The sequence below is a fragment of the Marmota flaviventris genome, chromosome 11 (assembly GCF_047511675.1).
Source record: "Marmota flaviventris isolate mMarFla1 chromosome 11, mMarFla1.hap1, whole genome shotgun sequence".
NCBI lineage: Eukaryota > Metazoa > Chordata > Mammalia > Rodentia > Sciuridae > Marmota > Marmota flaviventris.
This window is the reverse complement of record NC_092508.1, coordinates 29,675,589-29,698,307: the sequence shown is the minus strand read 5'-3', so window position 1 is coordinate 29,698,307 and position 22,719 is coordinate 29,675,589. Positions and strand designations below refer to the sequence as shown.

General features: G+C 44.1%; 1 protein-coding gene across 3 annotated transcripts in view; it reads left to right on the top strand.

Moving 5' to 3' along the window:
* Nrp2 (neuropilin 2) overlaps window positions 1-22,104 on the top strand; it is a 115,489-nt gene extending 93,385 nt beyond the window's left edge. For 2 of the 3 annotated variants that reach the window (XM_071618877.1, XM_071618876.1), the window contains exon 16: window positions 61-2,831. In XM_071618877.1, coding sequence (XP_071474978.1) covers window positions 61-341 — 281 coding nt within the window. In that variant the 3' untranslated portion in view covers window positions 342-2,831. Of the gene's footprint in view, window positions 1-60; window positions 2,832-16,273; window positions 16,325-18,760 lie in introns of those variants that run through there. The other variant, XM_027941935.3, reaches the window with a different exon arrangement.
* Window positions 22,105-22,719: the final 615 nt, after the last annotated feature.

Here is a 22,719-nt window from a genome sequence, read left to right as displayed (position 1 = left end):
TGGTTTTTGAGTAGTGCGCATGCTCTCAGCCTAGCAACACTTTCTGTGTCTCTCCCCCAGGGGGCACCCTCCCGCCAGGGACCGAGCCCACAGTGGACACGGTGCCCGTGCAGCCCATCCCAGCCTACTGGTATTACGTAATGGCCGCCGGGGGCGCCGTGCTGGTGCTGGTCTCCGTCGCGCTGGCCCTGGTGCTCCACTACCACCGGTTCCGCTATGCGGCCAAGAAGACCGATCACTCCATCACCTACAAAACCTCCCACTACACCAACGGGGCCCCTCTGGCGGTGGAGCCCACCCTAACCATTAAGCTAGAGCAAGACCGCGGCTCGCACTGCTGAGGGCCGAAGCAAGAACAGCACCCAAACAAACAAGAAAGACTGCAAACACGTTGCCTCGATTTTGCACTTTTTTCTCCTCGCCTAGTCTCTGTGTGAACTCCCAGACCTCCCTCCCACTGTCCCCGACCCGGAGCGCTCCATCCACCCCTTCCACGCCCCTTGGATTCTTTTCCTTTGCTTTGGTTTTTCTTGTCTGCCTTTCCTTTTTTCTTTTTCTTCCTCTCCTTTCTTCTTCTTTTTCCTTTCTTTCTTTCTTTTTCTTTCTTTCTTTCTTTCTTTTTTTGTTTGTTTTGTTTTGGTTTGTGATTCCAAACCAACAAAACCCAACTCTAATGCTGCATCTTGGAATATAAGAAGAGATCACCCCTAAGCACTTCACAACTCAAAGCTCAGCTGGTTTTGTTCCAGAGACTGGTGTTCCTGTTTCTCCCCTTGCCTTATCCCATCCCTCCTCTCGGTGGGCAGGCTGCCAGGAGTCTTGCGGGGAACCTGGCTCTGTGTGTATGTACATAGTATACACTCGCCATGTGAATAGCTGTGTGTGGGTATGTGTGTGGGTGTGAGAGAATGGTTCTTTGTGGGGGGAGTGTGTGGGTGTGTGTGGAGTGCCCCATTACTCTTGTGTTACTTCTCCCGGGGTGCATTTTTCAAGAAAATAATATACTGTACAAATTTTGTTTACTTGGAGAAGAGATTGAAGCTTTTTGTTGCCTTATCTAGCTCTGGCTGGGTTTCTGTTGGCTGTCATTGTCATCTCCAGATACCTAGAGAAATAGAGGCCACATGGAATGTAGTGTGGCCCTTCCCATCCCCATCCCCATCCCCAACCCACCTGACCCAAGAGGAAGGTTCCCCCAGTGCACTCAGACAGGAGCCCTTGGCCATGTCTGCCGGCATCTTTGAAGTCACGAGATAACAGCCATTGAGTGTATGTGGAACCATCTCTACTTCCAGCCCTGAAGCAAACCTGGCTCATGTTGCCTTATAAAAGAGAAGCTCATGATGAATGTTTAGCTTTTATCAGTTAAGTCCAAGTGTGGAATAAGTCATAAAAAATAAATCTGGGACCGATGTAGGAAAAGCAGTAGTCTGTTCAAATTCAGAGCAGGAGGAGGGGGAGGAGAGAAGGGAGGAGAAAGAAAGACTGAAATGTTGTCTTTGTAAAGTGTCCTAGTGGGGCCCTCCGTGGGATGGGGTCGAGGAAGAAGGTATTCTTTGGTATGATATTGGTCGTTGTAATAGCATTTGTAAAATATGGGGGGAAAGGGGGATCACTTGCTTTCTTTTCATGGTGTTAATGTGTGCCTGAATCTATAGCCGCTAAAAAATAAGGCTGTCCACCTGATTTACTTAAATATTATGAAAGAATAGAAAGTAATCATTTGTTTAAATGTACCAGCATGGTACCCCTTAAACCATTCATGGCATCTGGCAAACATACCCTCCTAGGCTGGCCTGGCATATCCAGATGTTGCTGCATGGTCAGAGAGGAGGTAGAATAAAGGTATATCCATTGCTGCCCACTTGTGCCCACTAAGCAACGCAAGGAAAGGGATGTTAAAAAACAGTTGCCTAATGATTCTGTAAAATGATGATGGATTGAATAATGAAGCCAGCTTCACCGATAGAAAATGTGTATTTGAAGATTTCCAGTGTACTAGGGCTCAGCCTCAGGGGCATTTGTTTTTACCTTCCTGCTAGGAATCCACTAGGGAAGTGTAAAATTCTCTCCAAAGATGGTTGCCTGAGATGCAAGCCTCCAGGTACAGAAAAGAGAGCAAAATACTAATGATTTTTTTTTTTTTGGTTGCTTGGGAGAGAGCCTTTTAGCATTCTTACAGAATATCCAGATAGCTCCCTTCAGCATACACACTCCACTTTCCCATCTGGTTCGTTTCATCCTCCTGAAAGAACGGTGCTCTCCCCTTCTTATTCTGTTTCAAAGAGCTACTCTGTCTCAACCACAGCAGCCCTGCCAAGAAAAGCAAGATGAAAGGCTAGAGCATGGCTACCTTGAGATTTCAAAAAAAAAAAAAAAAAATGTCCAACCCCAGCTGAAGATGCAGAAGGAAGCAGGAGCAGGAGGGGTCAGCAGCTCAGGATGCCTTGGGACAACTAACAAGCCAGTCACTGAGGGCTTATTATTATGGGGATCCACTGCCAGTTGAGTGTTTGGGGCCCGGCATCCCTCAGAATAATGGCCCTTCTTTTAGGTGCCCCATGGGGCATGGCAGCAAGAAACCGCCCCTGGAAAATCCAGCCAGTGTAGTGACTGGATGTGTTGCCACCTTCCTTTGAGGGTTCCCCCTTCCTTAAAAGAAGATGTGAACTTGCTGTCTCTTTTCCCAATGCCCATGTGGCATCATCTGTGTGTACATGCCATAGTTGAGAATATGAGGCTGTTCAACTCTTAGGGAATCCACTTCGGCTGAGGACTGATCTCTCTCTCTCTCTCTCTCTCTCTCTCTCTCTCTCTCTCTCTCTCTCTTTCCACTTTAGCAGCTTTCATAGTATTATCCAGGTACTATGCTAAAAGGGCAGCTCTTCTGTAAAATGCCATGCCTTGCAGATTTAAAAAGCAAAATTCTGTTATTTCATGGAGGAGGGGAAGAATCACTCTCTTCTAAGAAAAATAGACTGGACAGGTGGATGCATGCGTGTGTTTGGTGTTGCTTCTCTGAAGAAAAGAGGTGATAGCAACTAGTAAAATATGAATGAGTGAGTGAGTGAGTGAGTGAGTGAAAGAAAGAGAAAGAGTGAGTGAGGCCAAGGTCTGGCTCAGGCTGGTAAAGCTCTTGCCTTACTAGAGGTTCCATGACGACACCTCCAGGAGGGAAGCCCTTATTTCTGGGGTGAAAAGTCCCTTCCTTGGTATTATGCTAGCAATTGCTGTCACCGAATTGCTGGTGAAGGCAGTAAAATAAATATATATATATAGCATTGCCATTGACAAAACAGGATGCTGAAAATAAAATCAACTCATCTTTTCCCCTTGTCCTACATTTTTGGGATTAAAACCAGAATAGGAAATCCAATAATATTTCTGAGGTTGATACCCTATCTTTAAAAAGACCCAGTCTTTAAAATGAAACCAACAGACAAGTAAACACCTAAAAAATCGAAAATTACCAAAGAACAACAACAAAACAAGAAAACCTAAAGATTTTTACTTCCTATTCTTATCCCCCTCCCTCTAACTGTGACATACCTTGCATTTGCTCAGTTGCCTGTGTGTCAAAATAACTTGTGGACGTTGAAAACTATTTGAAAATGTATTGTGTGGAATGTAATAAAATGATGATATTTTTATACAAACATCTGGGTTTTTTTCCCCCCCATTTGCCTGTGAGAACAAAGTTAAAGCGTAGGCTTGGAACAAATTGATGTTTCTAAAGTTTACACATCACCTTCTGAGCTACAGGGCATTTCTGTGGGAGGTAGGTGGGTTTTCTCCTTGAGGCTGAATGCCAGCTCTTCCTTCTTTTTATTTTTATTACTGCTTGTTAGGAGTTTTATCCAATTTGTACAGCTGAGCCAACTTTTATGATTGGTGTGGGATTTTGTGAAAGTTGCTAAGTGCTAAATTGCTAAATGTGATTCCACAAAATTTTCTCTTGATGGCAAATCCCTGGAGATCGGACTCTACTTTCCAAAGGCCCCAGGGGGAGTGGGACCAGCTAAGCTGAATCATGTACTTGGCTCTACAAAGACAGATTCCTTCCTCTGGAGATGAAGCAGCAACATCCTACTCCTCACCTACCAGATGATTACTTTCACAGGGACATTGATCTCCAATTTATGAATGATTTCCCAGGGGGAGGGGAAAAAAACAGGAACTTTTAGCATGTTCAGGGCTCAGAGATATTCTAGACTTTGCTTTTGAGCAGGTAATAAAGATAAATTTCTGATTATCACGAACCTGGAACTATCAGAGTAGAACATTTTATTCCATTAAAACTTTGTACTTAGGGAAACTTACTCAAAAGGCCTGATCTTATTTGACAACTTTTTTTTTTTTTTTTTTTGTCATTCTCTTTTGAATAGTTAGTGAATAGTTTTGAATAGTTAGTGATCTAGTTCTAGAAAATATTTTAATCACAGCGGAATTTTAAAAACAGTGATAGGAAAGAGAGTGGTTCAAGGTTTCTAAGTAGGGTCAAGTATGGGTTGCAAATGGATTTTCCACTGCACAGCTTTCAGGAGGTTTAGCTGAAGTTTTTCATCAACCCAGGGCCCTTCTCTAGGTGTTCAGGGACCATCCTGAAAGATCCTGAGGGGAAAAAAAAATACATGCCCCAAAGTCCCTACTCTGCCAAGGTCCTGTTTTCTAGGTTCTATTAGAACCTAGATGGGGAGGAAATGCTTTTTATAGCTGTAAGACCTGTCCAAGTTCTACTAGAGACAGGCTTCTGTTTTCAGATCTTACAAGAAACTATTAGCGCAGATGGTTCAGTGCAGATGTCATTATCTGTCCTCTGCAGGAGAATGGAGTAGAATGTCCATGATTAGAGCATTGTTTCTTCCTCCAATGCCAAGCACAATTACCCATTTTGTCTAAATAACATTTGGCTTTCCTTAAAACCATTTGTTCCCAGTAGTAAAAGATAAAACAAAAGCATCTCAGAAGTGATTATTTCAAACAAAGACCCAGGCTCAGTCAACATTTGCCTGAGCTGACCAAGGACCAAATTTGCCAGACTGAAATTAAATTAGCCATTGCTTGTTTTTCATTAGCATCACTGTTTGGGGAGCCACTTTGGGGAATGATCCTACCTTGATCCCAAGACCTTATGTTAGAGGCACTCTTTCTCTCATAGAAAAGGCAAAGACAGTTAGAAGTCCAATCTTACACACTGAACACAGCATGGTTGCCAATAAACATTCTTCAGCGTGTTTCAGACTGAGCTCAAGCATAAATGTTACAGAAATTATGTTTCTGTGGATCATAAATACCAGATGTGATGTCCCCATATGTTCTGTTTGTGTTCCTACCTGATCCTTTATGATGGCTTAAATGTGTGTTCTTTCTTCAACCACTGCCCTCTTAACCCAGATAACCGAAGGCCAGCCAAGCCAATGTGGCAATGTGTTTGTTTTTCTCTCCTCTCTTCACGGTCTCTGCAGTTGTTTTGCACAAACACTGTGGCCTTTTTGTAATCTGTGATGAAAAGAGCTTCATTTTGAAGTTTTGATTTGTCTGCATTATGGGCTGCACATCTGAGCCAAACTGCAGATCGGTAGGTACAGGCTTGTTTTTTTTCTCTTTAATTGTGCAGAGCACTGGGGCTCTCACAGTTGTAATTTGCCTTTCATCCCCTTCAGTGATGGCCCAAAGAAAACACAAAACAAATCCAGCCAGAGAAAAAGGAGGGGGAGGGGAACACCAGCTGATGATCTTACAATCAGCAGGGGGGGGAAATTGCCTTGTATAATAAGTTAGAAGCTAAGAATGGTGTAGGATGTAATTTAGCATCACAGAGGTCAGGTGCACTGGCACAGAGGGTCAGCTCAACCTGAAACCCATACCCTTAGGAGTCATCTGACCACAAGTCTCAGCCAGAGGATGTTTGCACTGACTGCTTAGAGGAGTTCTGTTTGGCCCCAAACCTAACTGAAAAGTGGCAAGATTTGGGAAATCACCAAGAGTAAAACTCCATTTTGCATGAGGTAGAATATGGAGATTCTAGGAGCTTTGGGGCCACCAGCAGAAGCCATCCTGCCCCCGAATTCCAGGGGACAAGAGACCCAAAAACATCTCTCTTGGGATTTTCTGCTACTGACCTCTGAGACGGAAAAAAAAATACCTAAAGTAAATTTCCATGACAATGGAGCAAGAAATGAGAAAGACCATTTCAAGGGTCAGCAACGGAGGTATTGGAGACAGGACAGGGTGATGTGTGCAAAAGTGCTTTTTCTTGTAGACCTGTTGCCTAAGTGACTATTGATACTAAAAAAGGTCCTTGAAGGAACTTTTAGGATAGTAACTGGCTGGGTTTCTTTCTTTCTCTAATTCATAAGTTATACATGACTAGATTTTCAATAAGTATAATAATAAAGAACAAGTCCATCTCACTGTTAGCCAGTCGCACTGACCCCAGAGGTCACCACAGAGATAGTTTGAAGCCTGGTTTCTGGGCTTGCTTATACATTTACAAACATATGTGTTCATATCAAATTATGTGGTTTGGTTTATCTGGCTTTTGTTTTATATGTATGGCATCATAGCGTTTGTTCTATTGATTAGACAACTGGCTTCTTTTCACTTGACATCCCAAGGATACGTCAGTACACACCATCACACTTATCCGCTCCTTTTGAGCTGTTGCATAGCATTCTATATTGTTAATGTGCCGTGGTTTATTAACTGCTCCCCAGTGAGTGGGGATTCAGGTTGTGTCTTGTTTTTTATTATTATAAAGAATACTGTAATGAACATCCTTAAAGTTGTTTCTTTCAGCACCTATTTCTCTAGGAGAGAATTTCTGAGTCAAATGGCAATTCTATTTTCATTTTAATAGATGCTGCAAATAAATGGCTGAGGTTTGTCTTGTAAAGTGAATCTGTCCCTATTTAGGAGAATATTCTATTCTATTCTATTTAGAATGTCCAGAAACTGTGGACACCCTGGATGTAGGTCCCCTGCCACATTTGCACAGGCCACATAACCTTTTTGTCTCTAAAGTGGGCATAGTGCTTGCAAGAGAAGACTTTGGGCAGTTTTAGTTAAAGGGAATTTTACACTCAGGGAGTACTTCCCAAGGACATTTTAAAATTTTTAAACTGTCAACTTTTGAGGAGTATGGGCCTGGCTATAAGTGGCAACTGGAGCATAGGAGTTAATTCTGTCCCTGGGTTCAGCAGGCAGAGTTCTGTTTTCCATGATTAATGAGTTCCACTTGGTTTCTCCAAAGAGTGACTGTGCTGTGCCTTGCTGTTATTTATTTATGTTTTCTACTAAAAAATTCATGTAAAAAACATCCTTTAAGGTCAGTGCACAGCATTGTGCTGCAGACCAAATGATTACAGCAGCCACAGGTAGACCCACATGCCAAGAACAAGTCTCAAATCCTCGGGGTGTTTGTGACCCAGGCCCTCACACTGGCTCTGAGAGGACCAGACCTCCTGGGTGAAAAGGAGGGATCTGGTTTCCTTCCAAGGAGTTTCAGGACTAATGTGACCAAAGGAAAAGCACCAAGCAACGAACTTGTTTTTTAGTGGGATGCTTATATATGTAGGCATATTTACCAACCCACTCCAACCCCTCCAGCAAGGAATAGCAGAGAAGCCAAGAGACCTGCTATTTAGTCCAAAATACCATTTCTAACAAGAGCACTGACTTCTATGTGCTGAGACAAAAGAGTCATAACAATATGACTTTGACTGAGCAGAATGGATAGTGTCTACAGCCATATATGTGTTCTGCAGGCTTTCTCTGACCTCCAAAAAATCTAGGGCTACTACCTGTTAGGCATCGGACCTGAGCATATTACTCAAGAATAAGTGTGAGATCCAGGAGAACCAGAGGTGTCAATTCACACACACACACACACAAAATGCTTTGTGTTTTTTTTTTTCTCTGTAAAATGGTGCACAATTAATCTCTTAATATAATTAACATTCCCAAGAGCAAAGGCTGTGATACAGAACTGGAATCATAGTATCTCAGGCCTTGGCTTTCGACAATAGCAGTTCCTTACTCTAGCCCTAGAATTCATTAACAGGATGCCTTGACCAAAGTCTTCTACTCTCAGCTGATCTGCTGGTTATTAAGGCTTCACTTTGGCAGAGGACCTTTTCTCCCCTTTGTGTTTGCTTACTACCAGCAAGGACCCGGAAGAAGTGTCACAAAGACTTGAGCAGCTGGTGTGCATCTCCCCATCATCTCTCCAAGGCAGTCTCAGGTGGTATTAAGAGCAAGACAGTCATTAGGATTTAGATGGAGGCCAACATGGGTGTGTCAAAGGATCCCCAAAGGTGCTCCATTAGCCCAAGGCCAACTGTAGACCAAGAGTATGACCCTAACAGTAGTGTCCATGGGAAGCCCTGGACCCACAAGTGCATCATCACTTTCTGGCTCTGCAACTGCAGATAGGGACCCTGGGCCCAACTCTTTTTCCAAGGAGGACCTGGTCTCCACCCCTGCCTCTGTACCAGAAGCAATCAATCTTCGATCTCCACCTTCTAACTTCTGCACCTTCTGCCTGTCTGGGTGGCCCCTTTTCTTCTCCTTTGCATCTTCACTCTCTCACTACCCTCCTTCCACCAAAGCCTCCTCCCAGAAAATCAGGGGTCAGATTCCCTCACAAATGCTTAATTGGTTACACCCTCCAAGTAGACACATTCTCACAGTGTCTAAAGCCAGTGGCAGCATTCTGTTGTTCGCCGTCCTTGGCCACCAGCAAGCTGCTGGGGAAAACCATCTCTTGAATGAGTGGAGAGAGGCCATTTTGGCCTGTGTAATATCATATCACAGAGTCTTTTATTTTTGTGTGCAGAAGAGCCCAGCTCTCAAGTATAGTGAAATCTCTTGGTGACATACATGAGGACAAAGTTTTTTTCAAGGACCTACAAAACAAGAGGGCCAGTCTTTAAGAAGTCATAAGTTTTCACAAATGAAGTCAATATAATTTTATTTCTTCAACTCCATCTTCCCACTTGACCAAGGTTGTATTCAACCACTCCCAGAGTGACTTGTCTTATGTGCATGTTTTTGTCAGCTTTTTCACTGCTGTGACCAAAAGACCTGACAAGAACAATTTTAGAAGAGGAAAAACATTTGGGAGCTCATGGTTTAAGAAGTTTTAGTCTATAGAAAGCTGGCTTCATTCCTTGGAGCTCTAGGTAAGGCAGAATATCATGGTGGAAGTGGTAGGGAAAAGTGGCTCAGGAAGTATCAGAGAGAGAGACAGATAGACAGACAGACTGACTGACTCCACCCTCCAGAGATAAAATATATACCCCAAAGACATATCCACAATGACCCACCTTCTCCAGCCACACCCTACCTGCCTACAGTCACCATCCAGTTAATCCCCATCAGGGGATTAATTCACTTGCTGGGTTAAGGCTCCCATAACCCAATCATCTCACCTCTAAACCTTCTTGCATTGTCTTACATGAGCTTTTGGGGGGACACTTCATATCTAAACCATCACAGTGCACCTCTTCATGTTGGGACTGCAGGAGAGGAGAAATGTCAAAGTCCACTGGGAAAAGCTCCCAGAAAAATAAAGTTGTAAAAATTTTTTCCCCTTACATCTTGTGGAAAAAAATAAGAAAGGAGAGGAGACAACACTTTTTTCCCTGAAGTTTGCTGTGTTTCTCCCACCTTCATACCCTCCTAGAAAGTGACCGAGAAAAGAAGCGCAAAGAGCCGATTTCTTGTTCCATCTACTTTATAGGGATAGAGAACTGCTCTCGGTTTTTCAAAGACAGAGTTAAAAAAAAAAAAGAGAGAGAGAGAGATTCCAGAACTTTCTCCCTTCAGTATTGCCGGGGTTTTCCTGCCTGCACAATTGTGAAGCCTGTCTTTATAGCTACACATTTCACTGGCTGCCTTTCTCCTATTTTTCATGCCATTGTTGGGACTCAGTGGAGGCATTCTGGCCCCAGCTTAGCTCATCCGCCTCCACACTTGAGTGTATTATTAGGTCATTTCACACAGCCTTCTTGTCTGCAGTCAGAATTTCCAAATCTTTTTAGTGTTTTCTTCTCATTATTCAACTAAAAATCATAGAAAATAATGACTACATTCAAGATCACACTCTACCAATAATCTCATACTAAGCCCCCTTCCCTTTTCCCACTTGAAACCACATGAAAAACTCTAAAAACTTATTTTTCCATGACCTTGTATAGATTTGGCTGTAGCTCAAGAGATAAAAATCCATGATAAAGGATCTTCTGGTGGGTTTCAAGACTCAAGCCAAACCCAGCAAGGGATGAACCGCTCTCAAGTAGCCTGACTTTCTAACAGAGGAGACTTGGCAAAGTTTAGATCGACATCTGAACTTTTGGCTCCTCACTGCAACTGGGGATGAACTAACTGAATTAGGGAAATTAAGTGTGGTAGGGAGGGAGGACCTTCAGCCAATAGTAAATGCTAAACTGAATTAAACATTTTGAAGTGCCAAGAAATATCTCCTTAGTCCTTCATTATTTCTGGTTTATTGAGATCTCAGTGATGTTTCCTGCTGGGATTAAAACAGAATGGCTGAGAGAATTTTTCTGAAGGCTACTCCCATCTGAACGATCCAGTGATTTAGCTGGCTCAGGGGGTTCAGGAACTTGGAATCAAATTTAACAAAGGCTCTAAGTGGCCAAGAGCTTATCCTAAATAAATCACAGGCCCCAAACAAGGTGTTGAAAATCTGTGGCTTAATCTCAGTTCTGCTGCTGATGCGTTCGATGACTTATTGGATCTTTCTGCCCTCCTTCTTCAACTTCATCTTGAAAGTAGCAGCGATGATAACCTGGTACCTATGAAAAATGAATGATTTCAGTGGTTTTCGAGGTGTAAGAGGCTCTTCCATCCTTTGAAGGCTGGTTGAAGTTTGGTGAGCTAAGTAAACATGCGAAAGCTGACTTTCCATGAAGTTTTCTGAGCCCAACTTAAAAGTAAGGGGAAGCACAAGTGACCCATTTTGTCAGTTCCTGGGTCTCCAATTAATAGAACTGGGTCCTGCTCAAATGGGCACATACTGAAAACATGGAGCCTCATGGGTTCCCTTTGCCTGTCCTTTCTATGGTCTTCTTTTCCCGTGAGACAGATGACTTCCGAGTGACCCCTTCCAGGAAAGGCTGGAGCTGGGTTGAAGAATGGAGCAGTGAGCAGTGTGGGGTGATGGAGCCCCTTAATTTAGAATTCCCCTCATGTGCTTCAACCAGCCTTATCAATCCAAAGGCCCTCATGCCATTCTCATTTTTCCCCATAAAGACGATAGAATTCTAGAGCAGGGAGCACACTGAGACTTATGAAAGCTCGGAGGAGCAGACACGTGATCCTAATCCAGGGCAGCTACACGTCTCCCTCTGGGTACAGGGTGATGCTCATTCCGAGAAGTCTGCAGTATGTCTCTGCTACGAATTCCAGATGGCAAACCTGGCCTTTCAATCCACAGTTCAGAGTTGGCATGGGAAGGACTCTTCAAAGAAAACCAACGCATACCATTGTCCTGAAATGATCTGCGTACAAGTGACCCAGGGATGGACCATCTTCAATTATTTATCTAAAAGAAGCCAGTGTTTTGGAGCAACTGCTCACTCCCCTGGCAATCTTTCTAAGCTCCTTTTATAATGCAGAAAGTAAACAGAATGCTGTCAAGGCCAACACACTCACAGAAGACCACAGTATAACAAATGGTGTAAGTGGAGGCTGTGGGTTTTCTGTAAGAAACTGCAGAAAAGCAAACTATTGAAGGAATGCTAGCCCCCAAAGAGTCCTAATTTAGAAGAAAGGAGGAAAAAATGAGGGTGAGAGGAAAGATAAATAGAGTGTGTGTGTGTGTGTGTGTGTGTGTGTGTGTGTGTGTTGGGAGAGAGGGAGAGGGAAAGGGCTGGAAGAGAGGAAGGACTATAGAGAGTGCATCTTGTTGGACCTACATCACACTCAGTGGGAATTTCCCAGCTGCAGGTTGGAGTGTCATGGGGGTGGTTCCCCTGAATAGCATGTGTGGTCTTATGCAGTAGGCAGGGTTCCAGACCCCTCAGGGAGAATGTATTTCATTAGAGGAGATTCCGGTTGTGACTGGCGGGGTCTGCTCACCATTTGTGCCATAGTGCTGCAATCTACTGACCAAGACACCAGAGAACACTTGACTCTTCTAAGGTGAAGGAGTTCCTGAAACGGGACAGTTCATGGGTGTTTTATTAACTAGCCACTGAGCTCTCTTTCACTCTGAAAATTCAGAGCAACAGCATGTGGGTGAGGCCTTGAGTCACTCTTCACCAAGTACCTGCTTTATGTCTCCATCATGCAAAGAGAAGGGACACGTGGGAAAACAAGGGGACTCTCCAGCCTGAGATTTCGATTTCAACATGAAAATTGGTCAGGGTTTTGTTGAGTTGGGTTGTTTTTGTTTTGAAGCAATGACAACTCTGCCCGAACTCTGTCCCACACCTTTCCAGTCATCCCCAGTTCATATCCTCCTCTCACTGTGCTGGTCTGCAGCAGCTGGTGGAAGAGATGAGGGCTGGGCAGAGACTCTCATGTGGATAAATACAGGCTGTAAGATTTGTAGCCTAGCAAAACAATCTCTTTTTATTCCTTAGTCTCATACAAACGAATATGAGCCAAAAACCAAGAGACCGGTGTGTAGGTGAAATGGTTCGGGTGCCATATTGGAAAGCATTCCTATCAAAGATAAGGAGATAGAACTCCCCCAGCCCCATCATGTAGAAGCCTTAATTTTGAAGCATCCTCCTCCTCACTTTCACATGTCCCCTGCTGACAGTGGCTTAATCTCATTTGCCCAGTCTCTTCCCCTGGACTCCAGCAGCGCACGGAGACCCCTCCACTTTGCCTCCCTTTATTTCATGCTATTTTGGCATAGGGAGGCTTTGCTTTCCAATAACACCTAAAGCCAAGATGGTAGACACCTGGTCCCATACATCTTTATTTCCCAATGTCCTCAGTGTGGTTTCTGGACCCCCTGGTAAGCCCTTTTTGTAAGTGATGGTTGGTTGATTGGTTAATTGATTAGTGAAGACAGCCCCTTGAAGAAGGATGTCATTCAGCCATCTCTTTCTGGGATGTCTATCATGGAAATATGAAGCCCCAAATTTCATAGTACCACATCTTCACATTCATGAGAAGCCCCCACGAGTTCCCACCAAAGTGATGAGCCAGTGATACAGGCAAACAACTGGAGAGTGTACATCCGGCCAACTAGGATCCCAAACAAGGCAGATGCTTAGTTTCTGTTAGAATGAAGTAGTGGTAGTTGTGACAGTATCCTACCCACTCAGAGAACCATAATGCAAACTTGGTGGCCCCCCACTGATCCTAATACAGCATTTGAGAGTTAGCTCAAGCTGACCTGAGTTTGACTGCACACAGAGGCCAAGAAGAAAACAGGGTCATGTGAGCAAAAAGTTTCAAAGTAGAACTCACGTGGGTGGTAAGATCTATCTATTCCTGGCCTGTGCTCTTGCAGAGGTGTGGCCCATTCCATTCTCCCTAACCCATCTCACACCCGCAAACACACCCAACCTCTGAAACAGAGTCTTAGAAGTTCTTCTCCAAGTTTTCCCCCCTTTAAGTAAACTTCTAAGTCTTTGTCCCTGTCTCCTGCTGTTTCCTGATATCTGCCCTCACTTCACCCAGCTGGGTGCACCATCTTATGGCTGCCATTTCCCCTTTCCTCGGGAGTGCTGCTTCACACTCTGCCTTGAGAAACATTCCTCCTATCCCACAAAAGAGCCAGTACCCTCCTCACCCCCTTCCCTCTTGGTAACTACCCCCCATACCCCGCTTACCTTTCCTTTCTAGAACTACAGAGACCCAGTGGGAGGACCATATTTCTTCCTGCGAGCATCTTGAGGAAACAGACTAGCAGAAAAGGAAAGTGGCTGATGAAGGGCAAAGAGGCTTTTGAGAGAGAATGCTCTTAATCAAACACAGATATCAAGAATATGAGCAAAGGGACTAGAGAAAATTGCTATCAAAGTAAATTGCTTTTTGTACAAATGTTCCTTTTATTTGGGTTTTCCCCAGTGTGCTGTTCTTTCTTTAAGGCTTGGTGAACAGATGCGTTTTTTGAAAATGTTGATTAACTTATCCTTTTTTCGACCCCTTCCCACTCACCCAAACTCCTGGGAGCGGTGATTAAAGAAAAAGACAAGTCAAGCTGCCGAGGCGTTCTTCCTCACCTGAAGTGGCCTTTGATTCTCCAGGTGCAGAAATCACAGCTGCATCTGAGCAATTGATTCCATAGAAACCTAGAAACGGGCCAATTCCTGGGAAATCATCTCGTCCAGTCCTCTGCCTCCAGACAAGAGGCTGTCATCTCCTGTGATAAAATGTTCTCAGTCATTACCATCCATTTACCCTTTTTCCTTCATTTCCAGCCCGTGATCAATAGTGTCCTAAATCTTCCCTGAGGGTGTGAGATGGAGCAAGATGACATTCTAGCATCCAAGAATTCGCCACATCCTTGGCAGAGCCCAGATCCCTAAAAACAAGAACAGGATTTGGCCCACAAGTCAAATTGGCAGAAGCCATACAGTTCTTGTCCTGTCTGATTCACATATTCTTATTCCAATGTTCTGCATCTGTAACCATGAAGATATTAAGACATATAAGCATCCCATTGAAACAATTAATTGTTGGAATTGTGACAGTTTTCTTCCATTTTCTCTTCTTTTAATAAGGTTAAAAACACACACACATGAAAAAAAACAAAAACATATTGACTTTCACAAGCTCAATTTGATCCCTGTGACAGATACCACCTACCTCTTGTTGAATCGTGTTCCTATCTTCATTCCAAGGAAACAGCCTGCTTTGTAGGAGCCTGGAGAATAATGCAGGAGATGGGCATTGAGGTGGGAATGCTGGCATGGCCTGTGGGTGCCTGTAGCTGTGCTACAAACCTGCCAGGAGTGGCTGGATTTAGGGAGGATTGGCACCACCTCTCCTTGGTCTTTTCAAGTGGGGTCTTGGCAAGTTGTTCTTTACATCCCTTACTAGACACTGAAGGCAAGACGCTGTGCTTCAGTACTTTGGCCAGGAGTGAAGAAGACTTCCAATATGATTAAAACCACCCCCTCTAGGAAAGACTGAATCAAGTGTGACAGTGATGGATCAGTCTTAGCTCCATCCATGGTCAAGCAGATCTTCTCTGAGGTGTACTGTTGATGAGCAAGATGTTCGGGGTGGTCTAAAGTTCTTTTCTTCCCCTCATTTGATACTTTAGCTGTTTGGGATTTTGAAGGCTATCTTCAAGGTTGTTCATCTGACTTTGGGTTGAAGAAAACTCCTAAAGTGCCACATGCATTCACTGGGACCATCTGACAGCGTGGGAAGTTACAATTAGCTTGAGAGATAGTAAGAAATGATAAGATCCTGCTCTTTGCCACATGTTCAATTCTCTTTTTCAAATCTTTTACCATTTTGGACAGGTAATTTTCATTGGCTCTGATTTCTATAAGATGGACTGTATTGTAGCTAGAAAGACATGTATTATCCACCTGTAAAAAAATTATCATAAAAAAGAAAAGGATAGGCAGTGATAATACTGAAAAAGTTCGGAGTAAATTAACTTAGCTCTATTCAAGCCGGGACTAGTCAGATTGGATGCCCATTTTGACTATTCTAAACTGTGAAGAAAGCCAATAAGAAAAATGGTTGGGGGAGGAAAGACAGGAGATATTAGCACAGATATGTGAAGGTAGACAGACATTACGACATTTATTCCAGTTCTAGTCTTACATTAAAACATACAACAATGAAGCAAGACTTCCTTAAATTACCATAGGCTTCTTCGAAATCCAGAGGAGAAAGACTCCGGTGCTTTGTGTCCACTTGGATGTATGCATACAATGAGATGCAGTTCGCTACACTAAGTGGACATATCCTAATGGAGACTGATGGTGCACATAAGATGCCACCAAAGGTGCCTTAGATAAAACCCAAACCTGTACTGGTAATGAATCACAGTTATTGTAGAGACACAAGTGTCAGGGCTTATTTAGTCCTTAAGACCTGATCTTTCTTATCATTTCTGCTTTTCTGGTTGTTGTTGGAAGACAGATCATTTGCAGGAGAAATGATCCCGTACTGTATATACTAAAGGATCTAGAAATGGACGTGACTCTCCTGTTGCCCATCATAATGGACAATCATTCTCAAAAAGGTTGCATTTCTGCCTTTTGGTTGCCCTGAGAGAACTTCTTGTTATAGCTTGGTTTGTTTGTTTTCCTTTTCATTATAGTGGACATCCCAGAAATACACGGGAGAGAGGGCTATGAAGACGAAATTGATGGTGAGTATTGCTGGGATGTAGCAGATAATCATGAAATTTATGTTTGGCTATAAAGACATCAACAAAATTGATGCCCAGAGAATTGGAGAAATATAAATGAAAAGAGTCCCAAGAAGGATGAACAAAACATCAATTTCCTTTGTCAAGGTCAAATTGAGAGATTTAGAAAGTTTGAGTCTCCTCTGCTTAATCAGAAACAGGTCCCCCTGTTTCTGGCAACTTTCTCCAGCTATGGACTTTAAATCTGGATAAATCCTTCAGAAGTGAAAGGCGAGCTCCTCTATGGTGGTCACTGTTTGACCCCTGGTGACCTCCCGAAAAAAACCTGAGTGAATGAGCATGAGTGTGAATGTTTTCCAAGGCCAGCTGAGGTATCTGGTTCCCCAAGCTGGGGGAAACCTTTCTTACACTATCCAAGACTCCAACTCTTGCATGTTGAAGATTTGGGTTTCTGTCAAACACAGTGGCACCCACTTGTAATCCTAGCAACTCAGGGGGCTGATGCAGGAGGATCACAAGTTTGAGGCCAGCTTCAGCAACTCACCAAGACTCTAAGCAACTTAGCAAGACCCTGTCTCAAAATAAAAAATAAAAAGATCTGGAGATGTAGATCAGTGGTAACCCACCCCACCCCACCCCACACACACACACACAAAAAAAAAAAAAAAAAGATTTAGGTTTCTTTTCCACACTGCTCCTTTCCTATTTGCATATTTATTCCAAGCTTTATTTCTGAACTTCAAATGCACATACTTCAAGAGGCTTAAGCCAGTGTCCCAGCTGGACAGCTGCTGAGCAAACACGCACATATAATTTCCCCTCTTGGCTCAGAAGGGCACAGGTCTCCCTGGGCTTCTCTGAGTGCCAGAGTTGGTCTCCCTAACACTCAACAGCACGATTCCACTCAAAGAACAACTTCAGACTGAGATGGATGCATTTCAGAAGAGCCGTTTATAGAGCAGCTGCTTTTAACCTGACCTTAATCAAAAACTTCAAGTGTAGTTATAGAAACTGGAGTGACAAACCCAAACAGCACCTTGTGAACCAGCTGCAGGCTCTCCCTGCAAAACCCTGGCCAACGCTCCTTTTATGGACAAAAGTGCACAACTGACCTGCACAGGGAGCCTGCAGTAGATCAAGCAGCAGAAACACTGAGAGGGAGTGGGAAGAGCAAGGAATGAGGATGCGGAAAGCCTGGTTCCTATTCTTACTTCAACTGCTTGCTTAACTCTGTGCCTGGAGTGAGTTACCTGGTCACCTCCCTTCTATAAAGCTCAGTTTCCTCACCATCCAAAAAATTACAGTATCACCCTTCCCTTTTCAGAGTTCTAAGGAGATCCTAAGGAAATGGGCCCTGGATGTGGTCATGGCTTGGTCACACACTCTAGAATTAGTGTTGCAGGGTGGCCATAACAATACCACAAATTGTTTCAACAACAGAAATGTATGTTCTCACTGTCCTGGAGGCTAAAAGTCCAAGATCAAGATGTAGACAAGGTTGGGTTTTTTTCTGGGGGCTAAAGAAAGGGTCTGTACCAGGCCTCTCTCTCTCTCTGGCATGTTTGCATAGTGTTTCCCATGCAAGTCCATGTCTAAGTTTTCCCTTTCAATAATGAGAATAGCCATTGGATTAGAGCCCACCCTAATGGCTTTGTTTTAACTTGATTATCTCTATAAAGACCCTATCTCTCTACGTAAGATTGCATTCTGAATACTGGGGGTTTGAACTTCAACATGAATTGGGGTTGGGGGGCAATTTAACCTTTAACAGAGAGGTATGCATGTCAAGAAAGGTCTAGTTGCTGGGGAAAAAAAAATCTCCTGCTTATATGGCCAGGAGATCTAAATTGGGAAGCTGGTCATGCGAAAATAATCCCAGCCTGTCACTGGATTTAACTGAAGCAGCTGGAAGTGAGAGATGAGAAGGCAAAGAGAGAAAAGCCTGGAACACACAGCCATGCGTGTGCTCCAAAGGCACCCTGACGGTTCTGTGAAAATCTGAGGGCTGCAGGCATAGCTCAGCGGCAGTGGTTCGCCTAGCATGTGGAAGGCCCTGGATTTCATCCTCGACAGCACAAAAAAATAAATAAATAACCTGAGTACACCTAATGTGAGCCAAATTATTTAAATAGCAAATACTTAGATAGTCACTATGAGCCAGACACCAAGATTTGATAAATAAGTTCACCTAATAATCACCCAGTGACCTATAAATGTTCCTATCTTACAGATGAGAGAACAGAGGGAAAGGCAGGTTAAGTAACTTACTCAAAATGACACAGCTGGGACCCGCAATAGTGGGCTTTGAACCTAGGCAGTGCAGGTCCCAAGTTCCTGCTCTTCTGTACTGTATTCCAAAGAGCCTCAGGGCTGGAGGCTCCGTTGCTTCTCCCTGAGTTAAGCAGTGCCTACCATTTCTTCTGTTCTGTATTACAGATGAATACGAGGTGGACTGGAGCAACTCTTCCTCCCCAACCTCAGGGGCTGGAGCCTCCTCTGCTGACAAAGAAAAGAGCTGGCTCTACACCCTGGATCCCATCCTCATCACCATCATCGCCATGAGCTCACTGGGCGTGCTCCTGGGGGCCACCTGCGCGGGGCTCCTGCTCTATTGCACCTGTTCCTACTCAGGCCTGAGCTCCCGCAGCTGCACGACGCTGGAGAACTACAACTTCGAGCTCTACGATGGCCTCAAGCACAAGGTCAAGATGAACCACCAGAAGTGCTGCTCGGAGGCGTGACGGATTGCACCAGAATCACGTCTGACGTTTCATTCCAGAGAGAGGGGCTGGTGAAGATTACATTTTTTTTTCCTTTGGAAACTGAATGCCATAATCTCGATCAAACCAATCCAGAATACCGAAGGTATGGACAGGACAGACAGGCGAGTCAAGGGAAGGAGAGAGATGCAGCCGCCAAGGGGGTCATTACCCACCTCGCCCCGCAAGGGCTGAGTCATTGCAGGAGCAGACCGTGTTCTCTGCTGGGACAAAGGCAGGAGCTCATCTCTTTGGGGGTCACAGTTCTATTTCGTTTGTGAGTTTGTTATTATTATTATTATATTTTATTTCTTTGGTCTGTGAGCAACTCAAAGAGGCAGAATGACTTCTCCAACAGAAAAGAGGAATGTGATTGTCATTCTCCATTTTTGCTTTCTAATCAGCACTTGAAAAGCAAGGGGTCTTTTCAGCCTTCCCATCTTGAGAATAAAACTCAACAAAACAACAACAACAACAACAAAAAGCGCCGTCCAGCTTATCCCATCCTCTGCTGGTCATGCGACCTAAGGGATTTGCTGTGGTGTAGGTTCTGCCAGTCAACCCTACAAGCTGCCGTTTCCAGTCCTAGCATTTAGTAGGATGTTGTTGCCTTTAACTTTTTTTATCCAGGGGAAAATTGCCATTTTAGGGTCAGCTTGAACAACTCTTTCTTAATATGTGAATTAAAACAAACCAGAAAGGAGACTTCACACATCAGAATCCACAGACGCACCTCCACATGCAAAGCGGACGAGCCTTAAAGTGCTTTGTGAATAGGAGCCATTCGCTAAATCGAGACCCAGAGTTGGTGGCTGGGAGGCTTTCCTGGTGGGGCCTCAGCTGGTGGTTTTGCCTTTTCTTTTTCCTCCTCCTTGTTCTTCTAAAACATGTTCATGTCACATATGTGTGCATTGCACACGTGTACACACACATACGCACACCGTTTTCAGGTCTCTAAGTGCCAAGAAATAGCTCTGTTGGATATTCTCAGAGACCAGGTAAGAAAAGACAGGCTTTTGGCTGTATTCTCCACGGGTGAGAGATAACTGCTGAGTGCTGGCCAGAAAGGAGAAGGAGATGCCAGCCTCGGTGGTCATGTGATGGCAAAGCTGAGCAGTGCTGATGAAGGTACTTTGATGGCTCAGTCTCTTTGATAGGCTGGAAAACATTGATTTCTCTTTTGGGTCACACACCAGCCTTCTAGGAGTCAGAGCATGGATATGCATGAGCAGTCTGCAAGCACTGTGGATCAACAGCTAACCACACTGCCCCAGAGAGAGATTTTTATTCATACACATGTGTACACATGCACACACACACACACACACACACACACACACACACCAGTTTCTGTGTTTTTTTATTAAGTGCCTTGAAAAAAAATTGAAGAAAAATGTATTTTCCCTCTATGTAGAAATCATGAATATCTTTCAAGTTAAGGCATTCCTCTTTCCCCAACCCCAATGGCTCCATTCCCTGTTCCCACAACTCACCACTGATCCTACTTATGGAATGAGCCCTGCTATCCAAGGGGTAGTCATATCCCTAGATGACTTCAACTACTCTAGAAAGGGAGGCGTCAGGGATAGAATGAAACTGTGTGAAGGATAAGATTGTCCACATCGAGATCCAAATCTTGGTTTTGTACTAATGCCTAAGGATTGCCTGAGTGCTGGAAATATGCTTAAAACTCAACCAGTATTCCCAGCCTATCGCATATCAATGGTAAACTGAATTCACGGACCATCTTTGCTGCTATGGTCACTCACAATTTCATTTGTCTCATACCTAGGTGAAAGGGGAAGGGTGGATGGGACTGGCTGGTTCCTTTACATGTTAACTCGTGAAAATGCTAGTTCAGATGGTAATGTCACAGTGTCTTGTACGCAGAGAGGGAGAGTTCATACGGACCGCTATTTATTCACGTGTGTGTGTCTTTGCGCGCCTTTGAGTTCTCTGTATCTACTGTGTATGTGAATGGTCATGTGGGACACAGTGGTGGTGTTGTGACTTTGACCTAGGGCCCCCGAGTATAACTGCTGATCTCGGCACTCGTTGGCACAGTGGTAGTTAGAGGTGAAAAGCTGTCAAGCCCCAAGGGCTTAGTGTTCAGTGCCCCCTGAGTCGGGCATAGAGTAGAAGCAAAGTTTTTAATTAGCTCACCCTCCTCTTCACCCTCTCATGCAGTTCAGTGTTCAGAAAGCTTGGGAGTCCTAGTGATTTCCAGAAGCAGCCCACAGAAGAAGAGAAGTTCAAAGCCCTCACTGAGAGTCCTGGCCCTCTCCAGCCCAGTGGGCCATTTTATTATGATTTTCCAAAGACCAGCCCTGTCTCAGGCCTGCAATTCACCTGTAAGTTATGTACAACTCAACCTCCATCTCTCTGAAAGTCCTGCATCCATATTCACCGTTGGTTGATTTAAGGCCCTAACTGGGCTCTGTGTGCTGAACAGAAGCAGGTCCCCAGGGCTACATGTAGATACCTCACCAAGGCTGGAGGCTGGTCTGTTGTAAGACTTGAAGGAAGACAGCTGGGTGCGATTCTAACTTGGCCAGGTGACACCTTGGTGCGTTTGTTTTCTTTATCTGCAGGTAGGCTAGCTGACCCGTTTCCTTGAACTGTTCCCTTTGGGAAGCCCAACTCACAGTATTGATGTCTTTTCTGCCTTGTACTGAATGACATATTACCTCCAAGCTCTCCTGGACTAGGCGGTCAACAGGGCCACAGGGTTGCTTTCTCTCTTGGGTGGGTTTGGGGAGTTGACAGGAATGAGGGTCCACGGAATGAGCATGAATGACAAGGAAACAAGGGGAAAAGTTAAACTGTCATACAGAAGGTTAACTTTTCCTGGATTTGCAGTTAAAGGTATTCGACCATTTGCTGGCTGAGCCAGATCACGGGAACTTGAGAGCTTTTACTGTGATTCTTCAATGTAAAAAATAAACAACAATGTCAAACTGTGTTTATATGATTTGTATAAAGCCTTTTTAAGATTGCTATTTAAATAAACATTATACCAGAGACATTTTTCTGCATTTTCTTTATTGGAAACAAAGAAACATGGGATTCGAGTGACCAAATTGTCCAAGCATGCTGGAGACTTTCCTGAGTTTTAGCACTGAAAGCCTCATGTCCTGGGACACACCTTGGCTTCATCAGCTTGGGCTGCTATAAGAGAACCACAGTCTGGGTCACTTAAACTTTCATTGCTCACAGTTTTGGAGGCTTCAGGTCCAAGTTCAAGACACCAGTAGATTCAGGGTCTGGTGAGGGCCTCTTCCTAACTTGTGGGTAGCATTTGGCCTTGCTGTAGAGACAGCAATCTGGCCATCTTCCTCCTTTGAGGGTACTAAACCCCCCTTCCATGAGGGTCCTACCCTTACAACCTCATGTAAACCAATACTGCCCCAAGGCCTCACCTCCTGATACCACTGCAATGGGAGTTACGGCTTCATATGAATTTGGGGACCACACACTCATCCCTTAAGAGACAATGCTTCCCAACATTGGAGTCAGTGGGTTGATTGGCTGATTGGATTTTTATAAAATGAATATATTTCATTCATTTCATTTCATTATGAGGATGGGTAACAAGCCATCTGGCCAGATGGGCCACTTTTTAAGTGCTACCTAGTA